The sequence below is a fragment of the Anneissia japonica genome, unplaced genomic scaffold (assembly GCF_011630105.1).
Source record: "Anneissia japonica isolate Jap-2015-1 unplaced genomic scaffold, ASM1163010v1 scaffold1430_len515961_cov162, whole genome shotgun sequence".
Classification (NCBI taxonomy): domain Eukaryota; kingdom Metazoa; phylum Echinodermata; class Crinoidea; order Comatulida; family Comatulidae; genus Anneissia; species Anneissia japonica.
Window position 1 is genome coordinate 130,551 of NW_022693412.1, and position 19,721 is coordinate 150,271.

General features: G+C 33.5%; 1 protein-coding gene across 1 annotated transcript in view; it reads right to left on the reverse strand.

Annotated features, from left to right (window-relative positions):
• Positions 1 to 19,721, reverse strand: part of LOC117100715 (extracellular calcium-sensing receptor-like) — a 39,641-nt gene that overhangs the window by 6,084 nt on the left and 13,836 nt on the right. The window contains exon 2 of the mRNA XM_033240504.1: positions 7,896 to 8,566. Coding sequence (XP_033096395.1) covers positions 7,896 to 8,566 — 671 coding nt within the window. The remainder of the gene's footprint in view (positions 1 to 7,895; positions 8,567 to 19,721) is intronic.

Sequence of the window (19,721 nt, forward strand, 5' to 3'; positions counted from 1 at the left end):
TATATATATATATATATATATATATATATATAATTATATTGTTATGATGTTTGAAATCAAAGCCAATTCCTTAATGGTACTATCTTCAATGAAAATCGAACAATAGAGCCTTAAGTACTAAAGTATATTGATTTTTGCATCGAATTAGGCTTAAAGATAAGTAATGACCTAAATTTAACTGTAGATGAAGCACGTGTATAATGCGTATTCTTCTATCAAATATCAAATTATATCGTTTGGCTCTAATCTCAGGATGTGGTCACTAGATTTAGTCTTACTACCTTGTACAGATGTTCAATATATTATTTTGTACACGATTTAGGGAAAATAAAGCTCCACCTTTTGGTTCAAATGCTTGCCGTCTAATTCCAAGGCCATGGCTTAAAATCCAGTATTCTTTACTTTATAAACAACTCCAGTCGTTATTCATTTTATCACACCAAACATACATTTGTCCGGTTGCGATTGCGGTTCCGTTTGCGGTGCGGTGCGTTTTAATCGATATAACTGTTTCAAACGAGAGTTATTCCATTGGTTGCGGTTGCGTTTAAAAACGCACGTGCATGGAATGGAAACGCAGCCAGACGGAACAGAAACCGCAACCGGATAAATGGATTTTCAGAATAGGGAAGCTGACGTTCAGCGCATTGGAAACGCGGTCTGAATTTCGGTTTGGATCCGGTGTGAATATAGCTTTAGTTTATAAAGCATCAGTTCTGTAAGTTCCTTGTTGCTGTATAATTTTTATGCTAACACTTACACTTTCAATAATAATATTTAAAAAAAACCCGAATAATATCCCAGGTTCTAAACAACCTAAACAACTATAATGTTATAGGAGTGATGTTTTGCCCTACATTTTTTCACACCGAATACTCAGTACGTTCCCAAATACTCGCGAAATTAAAAAAAATCGCGAGTGATTTGGGTGGAAATCGAACTTACGACCTCCAGATAACTAGCCTGGCGCTATAACCACTAGACCACCGAGCTTGCGCTTAGAGACTAGTGTTGAATCCGATTCCCCAAGTAGCAGTGGGTACTGCAAATGCTATTTCGATGTGAGTTTGTGTCAGAAAAATATCATAGGAGTGACATTTTGCACTACCTGACGCTGGTACTTGGGGATCGGATTGAAAACTACCGTAGTGACTACTATGCGCAAGCTCGGTAGCTCGGATTTTTCCCCACATCACACATTAGTGAAACCACAACACAGGCACGTCCAGGTCCTTGTTTATGAAATGATGAAATGAAATTAGTCTCATCGCAAGTCCTATTTCTAGGCCCCGCTTTCTGTTTATGAGCACGTACTGTGTCATAATAATTTCACATATTTCTTAGAATAGTTGTATTTATTTTACAAAACCACTGGAATAAAGTGCAATAATAGTTGCAGGGTACTATTAATTTTCAACATACTGTTCACTAAACTGTATTAATGGATACCTCACGACAGTGACGTAACGATGGGGGCCGGGGCCATGTGGCTTTTTTGACCAATTTTAATTTTCTTATTTTATTCTTATTTTACACAAATTTCAAAGATAGAAGATTATAATTGTATTATTGTTCTCATACACGCAAACTCTAAATGATCACATCTTTGGACTTACCTATTCTAGGAAAGCCATTCATAAAGTTATAGCTTATCATGTGATTTATATGTTATGAACTCAGTTGTTTATTTTCTCACCATGAGACGTATTTGGTGATGAGATCAGATGTACAGTAACTGTGTAGCCTAATTATAATATTAAAAATGATCAGCTCATTAAGCACGCATTTATTTTAAAAGGAAAAGTGACGTCATCAATGCATTATTTACAATTATTCTGTAACCAAGAAATAATAGAAGACTCTGTTCCAGTAGATTTGAAACTTCAATTTGAATGGAGTTCGATTATTTTCAATACATCGACAACTAATAGACACTGAAGGATATAAGATTAGAGGCTGCAGAAGTGACCATAGCAAAGATGGCTGTGTATCGAGTAACCCAGTTGCATAGAAGTAAACAAGATTTTTTTTCTAAATACATTTGGAAAAAAGAAACAACATAGGTTAGTTACGGTACATTTTGGTACATAATAGTAAAACCAAATGGCTGAATAACGTAAAAAAAAAGAAAATTGTGGGAAGTGATGACATCATTGATAGAAGATAGAACGGCGAAGACGTGCCAGTATCGGTAATCTAAACCTGCCTTTAGGTTTAGACAGAGAACATTCAACGTACGAGCATCGACAAAGTGTCTTGAATCACTAAAAAGCTTACATACCGTACTATCACAACATCGTTCGTTGCATATTTTGCTGGTATATCAAATGAAGAAGGTTAACTTAACTATTACATTGCAATAGAGCCTTATTGCATTTCTCGAAGAGACTAACAAGCCTTTAAAAACTCTTAAAACGCACCAAGTGTACATGTGCTTATATCTTGACTTGTAACAGAAGGTTTCTATAAATCTTGACTGATGGGTCGTAAAGAAGAAAGATCTAGAAAAAATGCAAAACAGCACATCTTGTCTCCTCTATATCCTCGCTAAATTCATAACATAATTCAACTGACTTTTTTTTTTTTAAGGGGGTTGTTCCTGAATTTTAAAAGATACTTGTTCTCATATTATATACCTTGTATTGCAGGCATCTGCTTTAACAAAGAATTATACTGTATTACACCAACTAAGAAAGCCACTTCATAATGTATGCAATTTTACAGTTCGATGATATAAATATGAAATAAAAATCTACATTAAATTAAACTCATCCTTTTACGATAACAGCAGCATAGTTTAGTTGGCAAATCCGGTGGTAGCAGACAGGTATGCCCTGAAACGTAAAGATGCTTACATATTGGTTCCATCGCTGCAGGGTGTCCTTTTTGTACTTCAGGTATAGGTTTGAACTGCATGTTGTGATGATGATGATAATGATGATAATAATAATACTAATAATAATAATAATAATAATAATAATAATAATAATAATAATAATAACAATCAGGGCAGCTTAGCTAAAAATGAACATTATCAGAGATAACACAACTCCCTCCCGCAAAACTACACAGGAAATGGAGAATGGACGTTGTGGGCTGAAAGCAAAGCATACATTTGTCTGCGATAACTCCCGCTTCCCAAAAAGACCACACATATAACAACGATTTTGTCACCGCGACTGAACTGCGTCCTCTGATCTTTTGTTTGCTCACACACAGTCAACCCTCACCAGAGACAAATTAAAAATTAAAGAATTTTATCTTCCATGCTTTAAGTGGCGGCCCCGCGCCGTTGAATGTGAATTAAAATAAATACAATAAATACCTCTCCTCTCCCCGCCTCACACTAAAACATGTTTTGTCCTCTTGTGAACTGAAAGTACAATGAATAGCCCCTTAACAACTTGCACATTAAGAACTTAATCATTTTTCTCTCCAATTCATAATAAATGATTTCCAAAATTTGTCGAAAATATCATTAACATTATCATTATAATTAGAATTTACATTCCCCCAAGAACAATACTGTATTAAATTTTTCTGGAGAACACTCACATACATTTAGGTAATCAATAACGATTAACTTACTTTCTAAATCATGATATCCTTCAATTCAAGTGGCATTTAGTGGATTATATGTGTATGAAAAATGTTAAATCTTCAACACCATTATTACTTATTTGGCAAGTGCCATCATTGTTGGTACCAATCAATAGGTCTGGTGACTTAATGGAAAAGCATTTCACCTAAGTTTGAATTGTAGGCTTGCACACAAAAATATCTGTCTGGCCATGTAAATATTTTGCCATACTCGTATTGCACTTGACGGATGAGTATTCTAAAGTGGTACTTTTTTTTTTAGCATTTCAGTTTTCCCAAAAAGAAATATTTGAATCATGAACCCAGCATGAGTCAGGTGCATCTCAAAACACAAATTTTTAAAACTATTGTCCAATGTTATCGGTATACGTCTTATTTAAACTAGAAAACAGTTTATAGCTGCTTTGCTCAACATTTTAAAATTTTGGGATGTATTAAGCATACATTTGTAGTAGTGCATTGGAGTCTTTCGGAGGAGTCGTCTTAAGATCAACTCAGACAGCGACGTGCGACGCAGCCCGACGCGATTCATCATCGGGGACAGTCTTAAGCCGTCGTGAGAAATACTAAACATGTTAAAGCTTGTTTCCCACTGGGTGTCTGTAAAACGATCTTAAGTATTTCTTGATATTCCTCATTTTATTCCGATGAAATAATGAAATAGGTAATATTCTGTGACAGCCTGGTGTATTATCATTGAATAGTCTAGGATCGACTAAGACTTGTATGCACTTAATTTAGGAGAGAACATCTCATCTGTTATAGACTAAAAAGTCTATATAACCCAGGAACAACATGGGTTGTGTGCAAAAATCGCTATCCGGGACAAACAGACCGAAAATGACGACCACCTATTTTTAAATGACACGCCCCTTTTTCATAGGAAATGCTACTTTCAACAGTAGGCTAGACATTATGAACATTGAAAAACAAGGGTTTTCTTTTATAAAAGAACACGAAGGGATCAAATTTCAGAAATCTCACCTTAATCACAAGTCCTGTTCATATGAAAATTAGCTTAAAAATGCAACATGGGGAATACTCCCCCTTTTTACTGGAAGCGCTACGGTACTTTAAATAGTAGGCTAGACAATTTGAACATAGTGCAAACAAGGGTTTTTCTTTTATAAATGAACACATATGATGAGGGGATAACATTTCAGAAATCACACCGCGATGTGGTCATTTTCGGGCTGTTTGTCCCGGATAGAGATTTTGGCACACATCCCATGTTGTTCCTAGGGCTCATATTAGTCTATAACAATTGAGATATTTTCTCCTTAATTAATTGCATACAAGTCTTAGTCAGGTCGTCTACTAAAAATAAAAGAGAAAAAATAGGGGTCTTCGTTTTGGGGTCTTCGGTCTTCGTTTTATAGACACCCGGTTTCCGGCAACACAACGTACGCAGCTCAACGTAGAGAAATGTTCCTCCAACAATTTCGTATCCCCCTCCTATACGGAAAGTTGAATTTGCACTTCTTACGTGACGCAACGTAACAACGTAACAAAAACGGTTCCCACTTGTCGCCGTGCGAACGCAATCATATTCGCGGTAAGCCTATCAAAACCGGTATGAAATTATCATTCATTGTAGGGCTATCAATGGTGTAGAGTAAGGACCGGGTTGTGTTCTGAATATTACTTCTCTTTAGGATAATGATTTTAAGCTTAACTGATTAGAAAAGCCTACCCTGAAGAAAAAAAATTATTATAATACATCAACAATTACAAATAAGCCTCTAGATTAGGCCAAGTCCGTTTAATAAATGTTCACACTTATTTAATTAGGAACATACATAATCTAATTATACTGCGCTTAGGCCTTATTAAAAGGTAATGTTTTATTGTATTAATTTGGCATAATAAATTGCATATTTAGCTATAGTACATTGTTTGCTTAGTATAATTACAAATTGTATGAAATTTTCATATTTTGGAAAACATATGGTTGAAATTTTGTTTATGTAAATCTGTACAAGTAAATAGGCCTATATTTCCATAACAGGTGATTAAATACTGAACATTATTATAACAATCAAAATAAAATAAGCTAAAATGAGTATCAAAATGGTGCTAGACTAGACAAATTGAAATCAATGTAATATAAAAATAATTTCTGAAGAACGGTTTACAGGTGAAGATGCATTGCAAAATATGAATGTTACATTATATATATACTGTATATATATGTATATATGTATATATGAATGTATATTCAATTTCAAATTTCAGAGTGATTGCAATTGACCATAATGCCAATTGGAGCGACAAAAATCGCAAAGATAAAGAGAATCACTGGGAACTTTTACTTAAAACCACCACACCATTTGGACTCAATATAGTGTTGTCCGAAAGCTCTGGTTCTATTTCTGGCTGTTTACTTACGTTTACTTTTTAGCTGTTGCTTATCATTTTTGTATCTCTACTGAGATCCAGCCATTGTTTCCCACAGCATTGTTGTTTTCCAGTATTTTGCCTTTTTATTTATATATATATATATATATATATATATACCATGCATAGTAAAGAGCACTGTCACAGTGGCTCTATAATCTGGTACGACGTTGACGTTGAATGGTGACGAGGGGTTGGTGGTGGTGGTGATACGAAGACGATGATAATAAAAACAGTAATATTATCAACAACGTCATTGATAACAACCAATAATGATAATTATTATTTAATTTGCAATTGCTAGGGCGACAAACGCCGAAAACGTAGGGATGTCCTTTACTGTGTACTTCCCAATGTACCACCAGAAGAACACACTACAAAATGTCTTTAGACTTCTTCGGTTATTGTGGTGAGTTTCAAGAAATTCAAATCCAATTAGTGCTACGATATCATAGGTTACCACAACAGTATGCCACACTGACCAAGAAGCTATTAATTCTACACAGACAAAGTAATCAATTTAAACTAAATTAGCATATCACACTTAAATTGACTGAATGGATCATCTAGGCCTAAATAATATTGATTTAAGCCTATTAAGGTCAATTGAAACTATCCAATGACGTGTGATATATGAAATACGATCGTAGACGCGGTCTTAACACTTGTATTTTCTTTCATTATGTTCAAAGTCTCGTTGTCCATATAAAACAGCTTCTGGTGTTACATTATGTATTACTTCCTTCAGGGAATGGGGAAAGTTGCTCGTTTTACAAGTTTTTTCAATATAATATACAATGACCATGGCTAATATCGTTGGGCTATAATTCAGCTTATTATGTATCCTTTTGTTAACTTTAAGTGATACAGCATTATTATTTTAATGTGTGCACAGTATTATTTTCCTTATTAATATTGTTGGTTATAAGAGGGAAGCTTATTTCACAGTTCTTGAAACAGGTATCTGTCTTATACATCCTCCGTCTCTTTTTTTTTAGTTTCCTATTAATATATGTTTATATATCACAATCATATTTATAGATCTCAAAATACGCGTGTCAACATGCAGACCTGAATGGGTTCCTGCCCGTTGCCAACAGGCCAGTTTCCACCAGGCCTTTTGTTACCCAGCCACTTTGTCATTCGGCCAGGCCACAACAAAATAAGTAGGCTTACGCAAATAATAAACAAATAGTTTAGATGCTGATTTCTGCTAGAATGTCAACAAATCAAGCCGGCAGGCTTTTCACCTGAAATTACAGGTACACGATACGGCAATATTTAGTTTTTCATCATTAATGTTTGTCAGCCTATAATTTCAGAGTCAGGACTATTAGTTAAGATCACAGTTTCAAGAAATAAAGAAACATTTTTCATAAATACGTAAAAAAAATATTTATAAACAGGAATTTAAAATAAGGAAGAATAATAACACAAGTTATGCACACACATTAAAGCGCATTCAATAAATTAGCGAAAAGGGGAAAAGCCTGTAGTTTGTTAAAGTTAGTCCTATAAAAAGAAGAAGCAATATACTTCACTTTCGCCTTAAAGTATTCTAGAGGTACAGTAGTGGTTAGTCTTAACAAATAATCAACAAGTAATGGAGAGCACTCGGAGTCGAACTTCAAAGATGTTATTTTATTGACACGAGCTTTCGCTGGCAGTCAATCAGGAGAGCTATACTGTACTTCCAATTTTTAATCACACAAGATATTATGCCATTTGAATAAAACTCACCACTGAAAGCGTGTTAATGTTACAGCAAGGTATTCATGCTTATCCCACACATCAACGTTACGTTTACGCAGTCGTTTTCTTGGATCTTACAAACCATGTCCAAGAGGAAATGTTTAGCACGACTTCCAATTTAAAATTCAACACAATTTTGAACTTACCTTGCCATTGTAAGTTTCATTGGCCCAGTAAATCGCAGTATCCTGAATGTCTAAGTAACCATGCTTATATGAGCCAACTTCGACCAATTCAACTCCTTCATCTAACTGTTTACCATTTAAGATGATGTACGACGGCGCTGTTTGTCTATTTTCTAAAAACTGAAACGTAGATCCGTTGTTATCGGTGAAATTTACTTTCTCCAAATAAGTCACAAGTTGCCATCTTTCTAGGTTATTTATATCAGGGCAGTCACCACCGTCTAAAAGCCCCTTTCCATCGTTGCATTCCTGGATATCCTTAAGTGCCTGTGCAATAGCATATACGGCAATGTACGTTGTGTACGCCTCGTAGTTCGTAGCGTAATATAAATATTCTTTTGCAGCTAATTCGATGAGAGTGATGGTCTTATTGTCGACGTCTTCCTTGCACAATATCTCGTCACTGCAATTTGGTATCGTTATGGATTGATTATCACACATCCATTTGACGAAACTGTCGAGGAACTGTATGCTGTTGTGCTTCCGAATTGTATCGTATTTAGAAAGATGGTCGACAAGATAAGGAAGTGGTTTATCGCTAATAGTTACTCCAAGCACTGACGCCACACATTTGTATTTGTAAAAGTATCTAGACAAATCTGCCCAACCGTCTGTTGCTATCCAAACCTTTGCTATGAATCAAAATAATAAATATAATTATTTTTGTAAGTTCGCACCATATAAAAAGTTCAGAAATTATATTGATAATTATATTTGCCTATACATATTAAATGATATGTTAATTGGACATAATCTTCGCATATAATATGAATTGCAAATGTATAAAGTACCGTAGGACTATTTATGCATTCATGATTTGAAAATTAATATTATTCTACATTTTTGAAGAAAATAATAACCGGTACACAATTGCACAAAATATTATGTTATCATGTAAACATGTTAATTTAATTGTATCAGTCAGTATCTATATAAAAATCATATGAATAGTCGAAGATACTGTGAAGGTTAAGCTCAGTCAATAAAAATCATTGGTATGGCTAAGTAGCCACAGTAAATTGATTAATTAAAACATCCCCCCAGCCAACGATCATGTAATTTATTCATTCATCATTCGATTGATCCATCTATCAGTCAATCAATCAATCAACAAATCAATTATTTTATTATTTAATTATTTATATCATTTATATAATCTTTTCTTTGCAGATATAAAGTGCTTCTTTTTCCCTGGTCATTGGGTCCATATGCTAAAATGTTGCTGCTGGTAATCAGCGCAGGAGCAACCAAGTCCACCAGGTACCCATATAGGCCTACTCCTGGATGGAGAGAAGTAATGCAGTTAAAGTACCTTGCCAAGGGCACAAGCGAAATGTACAGCGATGGATTTAAACCCCGTGCGCCAAACCGACAAATGAATCAATCACCGACCGACCGATCGATCTGTAGGTAAGACGGTTGATCGGTATTAGTCAATAAATTAATCAGTCAACCAATCACTCACTCAATCAATTAACCATTCCATTAAACAATTAATTCGTAGCAAAACTTTAAAATATATCTAAAAAAAACACCATAACATTATCATTAATCATCATCGCCATTCTGCTTAAAGCAGCAGGTCCTTGTTTCCTACATTCAGTGCGATCTTGTGTCTTTCACGTTACTGCAGCACAGCCATCCAATTTTAAATCATCTATAGAGTAATCCTTTCTTCTGCTACCCTTCTTCGCTTCCCTTTCAATGATTAGTAGAAATAAAGTAAAACAGCAACAATAATAATGATAATAATAATAATAATAATAATAATAATAATAATAATAATAATAATATAATTACTATATTATTAATATTATTACTATTATTATCATTAATATAAATAATTAAACACTACTCTTTCTTTCACATTATGCGTCTTACCAAATCTTCGTCATTTGTAACAATTAATTGCTATATGGAATTGATTCTTGGGTAAATAATTTGATTATCTTTTGTTTCTCTACCATGTGATTTTATAATGTACAGTGTTCTGACACCTCCTGTGTCATTTATCGATTTTTTTTCGAGCTGGAGTATCTTCATGTAATCTAAAGTAGGTGCGAATATCTTTAAAGTCGTTGCATTTGAATTACTGTATTATGCTACTCCATTCTGTTTCATTCATCCGTGTATACCGTACATTTTCTGGTTCGTGATTTCATTACACCCCTTAAAAACAAAAAGCCGTCTATTGACTTTACAGTACGCAAAGTCCACAATTATACATGTACATTCGTATGGTGACATACAGGTTGAAGAAACTCAATCTGAGAAATGATAGCTTTCTGTTGTAAATTATGTGCATGAACTTTGAGGAAACGTTCCTGTGTAATAATACATGTTTTACTTACTGTACCTGGCTCCCAAGATATTTGCAAACTTAACCATTTATCACTTTATGTCCTAAATGCTCCTCTTCTTTGATTCATTTATATTCAGGTTATTGCAATAAAGCCTGTCGGACTTTTTTTCAGCTCATCTATGTACACTTGGATGTTATAAATTAAATATCGCCATTATAATAGACGGTAATGACATGTGAGTTGGTGTTAAATTGTTTGTTTAACAATGGTCATTATATAGCCAAGTATGTCATGAACATCATTATTATTATGAATTATTTCGTTACCAACTCTAACCTTTAGGAAGTAGGCCTAACCTTCTTTCTCTAACGCGTTCACTTTTACTGGTTCGAATTTCTTTCTAACACCCCAAACGCGTCAATCATGTCTAAATCCAGGCGAGTGAAGCCTACAATTACGGAATAATATCTAGGCCTATTTGTGTTTACTGCTCACAATTTGCAATTAGTTTGCTCTATTACAGTCAATACCGGTATCATGTTTGGTTAATAACAATGTATACTAAAATATTTATAATACGTCAGCTGTTCCTTTTTACATGTGCGACTGAAAGTCTCACTGCATTATAAACGATGTTTTTTTTATATTTTTAACTTAGCTGAAAATAGTCCGACAACATAATGCCAGTAAATCCGGCTTCGGAATTAAAAACCGTGGTTTCATTTTTGACTGTCATGTTTAGGGGCCGCTACAAGCAACAGGAATCAGTCCATAATGTTTTGTTTTTTTTGCACAGTAATGACATTTTTGTCGCTTAGAAAGCTTTCACCAGATTGAGAGATTAATCATCTATGGACATACATGAACCATTCACATTGGTAGTACATGACAAATTGTCTGTCTATTAACAATCTGGTATTAAACCTAAAACCAAAAGAGAAATACAGTGGGTCTAACGGAAAAAATAAACATTAATGACATAATAATATGAATGTGATCAGAATCCATTTATACCTCCATGGTAAAATCCAATTAGAAGTTAAAAGTACTTTTAAGAGCATAAAGTGTAACAACTTAAAGCAAAGCCGACACTATCTAGGCCTACATGCAACCCTTGCGTAGGCCAAGAACTATCGCCGGCCTCGTGGCTTTGTCAATACGGGACTGGGACATTTACAAACCTTCATATCAGGCGTCTTTTTAAAGTCATAATGTAAATCTTACACGTCACATTCCCTCCTCTATTTGTGAAGTTCAGCTTACCAACTAGTACATTGATAAATTTAGTTATTAGGTTTCAATTAAAAATTAGAGCAAGAAACTGTTTTCCTCGCCTGTTAAAAGACGCTAATAGCGTTTTTTTATTCTTTGCATAGCGTTACAGTGCCTTATTGATAATTGGACGCGCATATTATGGTGGGCATTATTTATGCTTGATTTATGAATTCCATAAGGGATCACATGCATGTTTACAATTCTATTGACTATGTTTATACCAAACGCTTTGAAATCAAACAAAAAGTCCGTAACACTTGTGATTTTACGAACTAACACAATCTAATTTGATTGTGTTAGCTATTTTTTTTTGCTTTTGTGTGTGTGTGTGTTTTTTTTGTTTTTTTTTTTAGCTTCAGTATAGCGGGCATAAATGAGAATGAAGAGTGAAGAAAGAGAATGTTTAAGGTAACATGGAGGGACAGGCTGTCGAATATGAAGATTTTCAACAGATGTAAATATCAACCGAGCCTGTTAAAAGAGATTAAGATATGAAATATCTTGGTCACACAATTAGGAGTGGTGAAATACAACTGCTGACACAATGTGGAAAATAGAAGGAAGACGAATTCGTGGTCGTCAACGCTTGCCATCCCTCTGCTATCAATAACACACAGGAAACTTTAGAGAATAATGGTCATTAGACATGATACTAGAAGAAGACATAGCTGGCATGGCAACTGGTTATTAGAAGGTTTGTGTCCTAATGCTTGTATTTTATGCTTATAAGGTTTACAGAATTATTCTTGCAATGGATACTGTATAGCAATATTTAAACTTAACACAAATTTTACACATTCACCTAACCCACTCCTTTAAGAAGTGACACCTCAGCGTATGTTTAGCGATAACAATTATAGTGTATTGAACTAGCAGAGGGAGGTAGCTACAACATTCATTACATGACGCCGTCACTCGCGTATTGTCATCAATGTTCGTCGTTAGTGATTAATTGATTGAAGTCACCAGGTTCCAGAGTGGCTCATTAAATCTAGCTATCACGTTAAGCGACATGCTTAGTGTCAGATTCACTGTTAAAAATCATCGCGACCAAAGCTGAGTGTCAGTAAAGCCTTATTTTCATAAAATCGCTACAGACTCTCACCCAATAGCTTTCGGTGACGCTGATTGGTCGGGCGAATCAGGGCGTCTTCGGGATAGCGTCAAAGATAGCTGCACAGTAACGATAAAGAGGCTGAGCGGCAGTGTAGTAAGTTTGTGGAACCAGGTTTTGATTTGCTCAACTCAGCACTAAAGGATTTAATCAATCAATCAACTTTTATTTAACAAATGACATTTGTATTAAGCTTATTTTAGTCAACAGAAACAAAGCAAAGCAAAGATTATAAATAGGGTGCCAGACGTCATGAGTCCTCATCCCAGTACTAAGTTGGTATGTTGAAAAATGACAATAAAAGAATATGCCTTCCGAAATACTAAGGAAAAAGAAGAATACAATAAAAGCATGAAATCAAATTTTATATAAAAATGGTATAAATAAATGCTTTTTGCATATCACTCATCACTGACTATCACTGCGTTATATCTGTACAAGATATAATAATGTCAGTACCTTATTTTTGTTTTTGTTTTTGTTTCTTTTTTTTTTTTTTTTTTTTTACAATAAAATTATTTATTTTACAATAAAATTATTTATACCGGTATGCGTATATTGACAATGACACCAATGTTGAAATACAGTACAACTGTAAAATTAATAATTATAACAAACCTAATGTATCCATATATTTTACAATTGACTTAAATACAGCCCATAGATTTGTACAAGTAGGCTTTTTAAATTCAGTTAATATTTTTATTTCATAAACTGAATAAGTAGCAATCGTATATAATTTGTTTTTTATGTCACACTCACATCCCAGCAGGAGCTCTTTAAGAGAACTTTTACTATTATCAATTTTTTTTAATATTTTATCAATTTTTTCCATAATATATTGTTACGTGGACATTCAAAAAACATATTTTTCTTATCTTTTATGGCATCACAATTATTACATTTGCATGTACTTTTACTTTTTCTTTAAAAAACATTTTTTCTTGCTTTAAATGTACGGTACCCGTAAATTAATAAAAACCCCCAAGTGATACTAAGGAGCATGTTAGCTACATCATCCATACAACTATCAAACAATAAACGACCTCGCACCTATGGTAAAGGTTGGTGAGTACATACGAATGAAAACTAAGTACAGTATACAAAGGACCGAATACATTTTTCCACAAACGACCCAGCAACCTATATTTGTATTGCACCATAGATGAATGTATAACTGGCCACGAATGCAGATAGACTAGTTCAAGCTGTGAATCTTAACCACTGAACGTCAACACTCTTTACTAATCAGCAAATACATAACAGTGGATGTCAAATAAGAATACAGAATGACAATACATCCCACAGGGGCAAAAATCTAATTCATTTTATGCATGCCTTCTACTTTGCTCCCGGAAGGCAAATACATTTCAAGCAAAAGCGCACGATGGCAAGTTCAGTTTAATGAGCGCTCACCTATTAGTATATAAATCTGAAAGTCTTTTCATTCTGTCAAAATAATATGACTTCCACCTACTTTGCTTAAATACTTTTACATGCAAGAACATGTGTCAGGTATTGGATAACTGTTTTAACAATGTCACCAAAATATATATAGAAAATTACGAAACCATTTGTCTTTTGGATTCATGGATATCTAAAGATACAATAAAATAGGTCTGGCTCAAATTAGTTCAAATCCGAACATCACGTTCATTGATATGCTAGTGATGTTTCCAAGAACTTAAAGACAAAAAAGAGAATTGATCCTAATTCTATTCATTAAACTATCTGACTTTTATATTTTAAAATTCCAAAGGCAACATCACCAAGCACAGGCAATCAACTTCAAGAGAACATCTAAAAAATACGAAACATAATTAATCAAGAAATAAATTTTCTTTTAGAGGTAATTTGAATGGAACATAGTCTAATTTCAAAAATATAGCTAAAGTTCTTTCTGAATGAAATTGAATAATAAACGAAGAGAAATGCTTTAACATATTTAACAGAATTTTATTCGTGATGCAAACACTTTTTACAGAGAAAAAGAAAATAATTATAATAATATATCTGATAACCATTTTTATGACAAAGTTAATACTATAATAATATCAAAATCTAAAAAAAAATAAAGATTTTCTATGTACACACTACTCCAAGTACAAATTTAGATCGGCAAGTAGCTAGAACACTGTATAACCTATCTTCTAGACTGGTTACTAAAGTTTCTATGTACCGGTATGTTTTACTATTTTGTTAAACATGTTTGTCTAAAAAAACTGTGACCCGTACTAATCTCAAAGTGTTTACTTTTGCTTTACTTACTGTTTATTGTAAAAAAAAAATTAAAATAAATAAATAAAATATACCATTTTTAACTACATCAAGATATAGACGTTGAACTATAAGCATTTTTAAATCATTGTATCAACAGAAATTAGGTTGTCCGTGGTATATTTAGAAATCCTAATATAATAGAATTATTTTACAATTGAAATGTGAAAGCTCTGCACATTAAGTGGGTGGAAGTGCACGCGAAGAGAATACAACCACGATAATCTAGATAAGTAACATCTGCATCTTAACCAGTGTAGACTAAAGAGGACAACAGAATTTTTTTAAAAGCAGCATTTCTAGTCAAAAATATTATACTGTAAGTTAAACATTATCATCAGCCAAAAATGGAGTGATACTATTGATTTTATGTAGCATAATTTAAGCACTGAGAATGGGATATTCTAGACATGTAGTCTTGTATTCCAGATTTAAGCTAGCGTAGGCCTAGTCTATATCACATTAATATGGAACATTTGCATTTATTTTTAGATAAATACACTTCATGGATCGTTTACGCTTCAGCAGTAAATTATAATGTCGCCAATTGGGACATTATCGTTGAAAAGTTCGTAGACACATACTCTATGGCACTAGTGTAAACCTAACCAAACAGTGAATATTATGCAATGACGTATTGTTTCACGGTGTAAGATTCCATTAATTATGTTCTTGATTGTTTGACATTGCTCTAAAAATTAAAACAGTGTTCACACAAATGTGTTAAAGAACATAAACTCACAATGCCCGGGATATTGTACATTTATTTACACCGTAAAATAATAAGGGTGACAATGACGTTTGCTTCAATTCTCCATAGGATGACTCCGTGGTGAGAAAACATTTAAGATTATAAGCCAAGCGTTTGACCGTCAAAATATACATTATCAAGATACATTTGCAGACTGTCCAAATGTGTTTTACCGCGAATTAACACATCTGGAATCATTAATTGATCTACTCCAATTTGAGATGATTCGCTAATTACAAGTCCGGTAAGTAAGATGGTTTGGTTTCCGGGTTAAAGACATCAATACCATGGAATGAATTTGAAAAAAAAAATGGAGTTTCTGCCATTCTGTATTCATGATAAAATATATCAATAATGAATATAGTTGTATTATAAACACGAATAGTTAGACATTAGCTAATTTCTAGCTCAAAACACTTGTGTATGTTTCCCATGCATACATCACATCTAGATCTTAACATAAAGGTATAGCCAAACCACACGTAAACAGAATTACAAAGTAATTACAAATAGAGCTATATGAATATAGTCCATTTGCTTTACATTTTCTAACTTGTACAATTTAAAAGTTTTTGTCGCCTCTCTCCAGCTTATGTTCCCCTTTTCTCACTGTGCCCAGCCTTGATCTATTCAATTCTATTTTGCTTTAGTTGTAAATTGTTCATTTCAATCTTGTTAGTTTGTTCCTTTCGTTTATTCCCTATTTCACTGCATCCAAGTGGCAATCACTTCATCACAAGACAAATAAAGTAAACGCCAAAATACTCTGCATACACTAACCCCTGTATTCTTAAACTTATAGAGTCGAATGAGACCATCGACTATTCCTAGTTGCAACTTCAACAGTTTGTATTCATAAACAACTTTGTCGAAGTTATACGATCAAATCCTAGTTGAAGTGTAGCACTAAATGTCATTTAAAATAGCAGTTGTTTATGGTCGTGCGAAAAAAAAAGTATTTTTAATGTGAGAGGAATTGATCCCACTGGGATTTTAAGGCAAACATTTTAACCATCAATTTCTTGAACTTCATTCCCAACTACGTTAACTTCCTTAACTATAATTATAAGATAGGCCTATGTGCAATTTTAATAAAAACTAATGCAATGCCTAATAGGCCTAATGAATTTAATCGGGCAACAACTCAACTTCAAACTCACGAACTTTGGCAATTGCACTTTTTGTTACTAGGTTCTCTGTTTATTCATAGAACGTTATTATATCATGCATGATCTAGCATAAATAGTACAACTTCTCTATGTTCTTTCTGTAATGGCGTGTGGTTCACCGTAATGTGTTAATAGTGGGTCTATGTTTATGCTCACAGTATGCAAACAGCGCCTGTCGTAAGGCGCGCTGCAGATTAACTTATCCAAGTAGGTTGCAAACACTAAATTCTGATATCTCTGCCGCAAACTGTCAGCGTTAATTTAAACACTAATTTGAAACGTGTTAATCATCATAAATTATAAGTTATTGACTTATGATCTCACTATGTCAACAGGTTTGGAGGCATGTGTCGCAATGGTAGGCTAATGAAGTGGGCATCCACTCAAACAAGAATTGATTGATAAGTTTATTAGCTAATGTCAGTGTTATCATGGGATATTTTACAATGAGAGCAACTGGCATAGGTTTTCTGATACATGCTCTGAAACTTAGGTGGTTCGATTCCTAAAACCTACTTTTCTGTGCCCTGGAATCAGTAGGAAGTTGCAACGTCAGTTACGTAGCAACACCAGCTGACTGTAAGAAATGGCAACTGGAACATTCCTAACAGTCCTGTAATGTCGCTGTTTTATTATGCAAATGACCAAATGACCATGGTCTGTATGTTTGCGTTGGATAGCTAAATATGATTTTGAAAATATCGATTGTAACAATTGCAATATCGTTTAACATATATGTGAGGTGTGCTGCACGTCAGGTCAATTTGACGACGGATTTGACGAAGGATGATTTGACGGACGACGAGAGTTGTTGACCGGGCTACCGGGTAGCACAAACACGAAGGGACCCATAGAGGCGAAGAAAGTCATTGATCGAGTTCCTAGTCCACATATCAAGCGCCCTGAGCATCCTACATTAGGTGGATACGTGCGCTATATAAAACTACACTATTATATTTTTATAATACATAAGAAGTTATATTTTGACAAATATTGGTTTTTAGTGTTTCTGATATAATTATATATTTCGCGATAACAATTGTTCTCAGTTGATTTACTTTAGTTAATAGCACATTTTGTAAAGACAGAAATAACAGTACATTTTGTGTTATACCAGTCTAATAAATTATTACATTTAAAAATGTATAAGCTGAGGAGACCTAGATCTATGCATGCAACTTTTACGGATAGGCCAAATATTGCAAAAAATCTTTGACACAAACGCATACATGATTAAGCCTCCGCGATTATGCGTTGGTAGAGCAGAGCATAAGACAGATCTAAAATTATGATTACATGATTGAAAGACAAGCGACTGGCTTGAGTTACTATACTTTAATCTTTATATTACATCTTTAAACATAAAATTTGACAAAAACAGAAAAAAAAAGAACAAACAAAAAAAGACATGCAGAATGACCTAGCAGACTCAAATCCATGCAAACCCATTCTTTATTATATAACACACACATTACATATACATATATATATATATTATATATTATATTATATTATATATATAATATATAGGCCTATATATAATAAAAGAATAAAAAAACTCAGATTCTTATTTCATTTCATGTCATTTATTCATCAACAATAAAATAGACACAAAGCATAAATATAAAAATACAATGATGAAAAGGACAACCAAAAAAACTCAGAAGAGCTTGTAAATCAAGGTGTCCGAAGTAAGAAAAAAAAATAATAAAAAGCTAAGTAAAAAACAATGACCAGTGCCAACAGCAGCAAGTAAGTAATATAAGTGAATTGAATAAGAAAATACACTCAACACCACACACTCACACACACACCAATGCCAAAAGCTCTCAATCTATTTAGAAGCTACCTTGGCAATCGACAACAATTTGTTTCAGTTGACTCTTATAATTCTGCTCCTTATAAATCAATTGTGGTGTTCCACAGGGGTCAATACTTGGTCCTTTATTATTTTTAATTTATATTAATGATCTCCCAAATTGTTCATCATTATTAGGTTTTGTTCTGTTTGCTGACGACACCAATCTTTTCTATCCAAACAAAAACTTACCAGAACTTTTTAAAATTATTAACACTGAATTAAGCAAAGTATCCAACTGGTTTAAATTAAATAAATTATCATTGAACATTAATAAAACTAATTTTATTCTTTTTAATCACAAAACAAAACAAGACCATAATCATGTTTTAAAAATAGATAATAATATTATTAACCAGGTCAGTGAAACAAAATTTCTCGGTGTAACATTAGATTCCAAGCTTTCCTGGCAACCTCATCGTAACAAAATTTTATTATTATTTCTAGAAATATTGGTGTCATGAATAAGTTAAAAAATTATTTTCCCCCACATATACTTTTATCATTATACAATACCTTAGTCTTACCCTATATAAACTATTGTAATCTCTCGTGGGCCACCACAGTTGATAAACATACATACCTATGCCCCTGGACAAGTCTTGAGACCACTAGTATTGATAGCATTTTTAAATTACAAAAACGTGCTCTCGGGATTTGTTCAGGGTCAAGTCGTACTACACACACTAAACCTTTATTTTATAAATATAATACACTTAATATATTTGATCTAAACAAACTACAAACCTATAATTTTATGTACCGATTTATAAGTAATACACTCCCAATCCATATTACCCTATTATTCCCAACCCAACAGTCTGAAATTCATAACTATCCAACCAGGTTTTCAAAAAACAATATTACAACAGAAAAATGTATATCTTCTCTTAGAAAAAATCAGTATTTTCTAATGGACCTAAGTTATGGAATTCCCTTGACCCCTTTTTTAAATCTTTACCCAGTTTTTCTTCTTTTAAACTTAATATCAAACGATATCTGGTCTCGATGTATGGTAATTAAGCCTTCTAACTTATGTA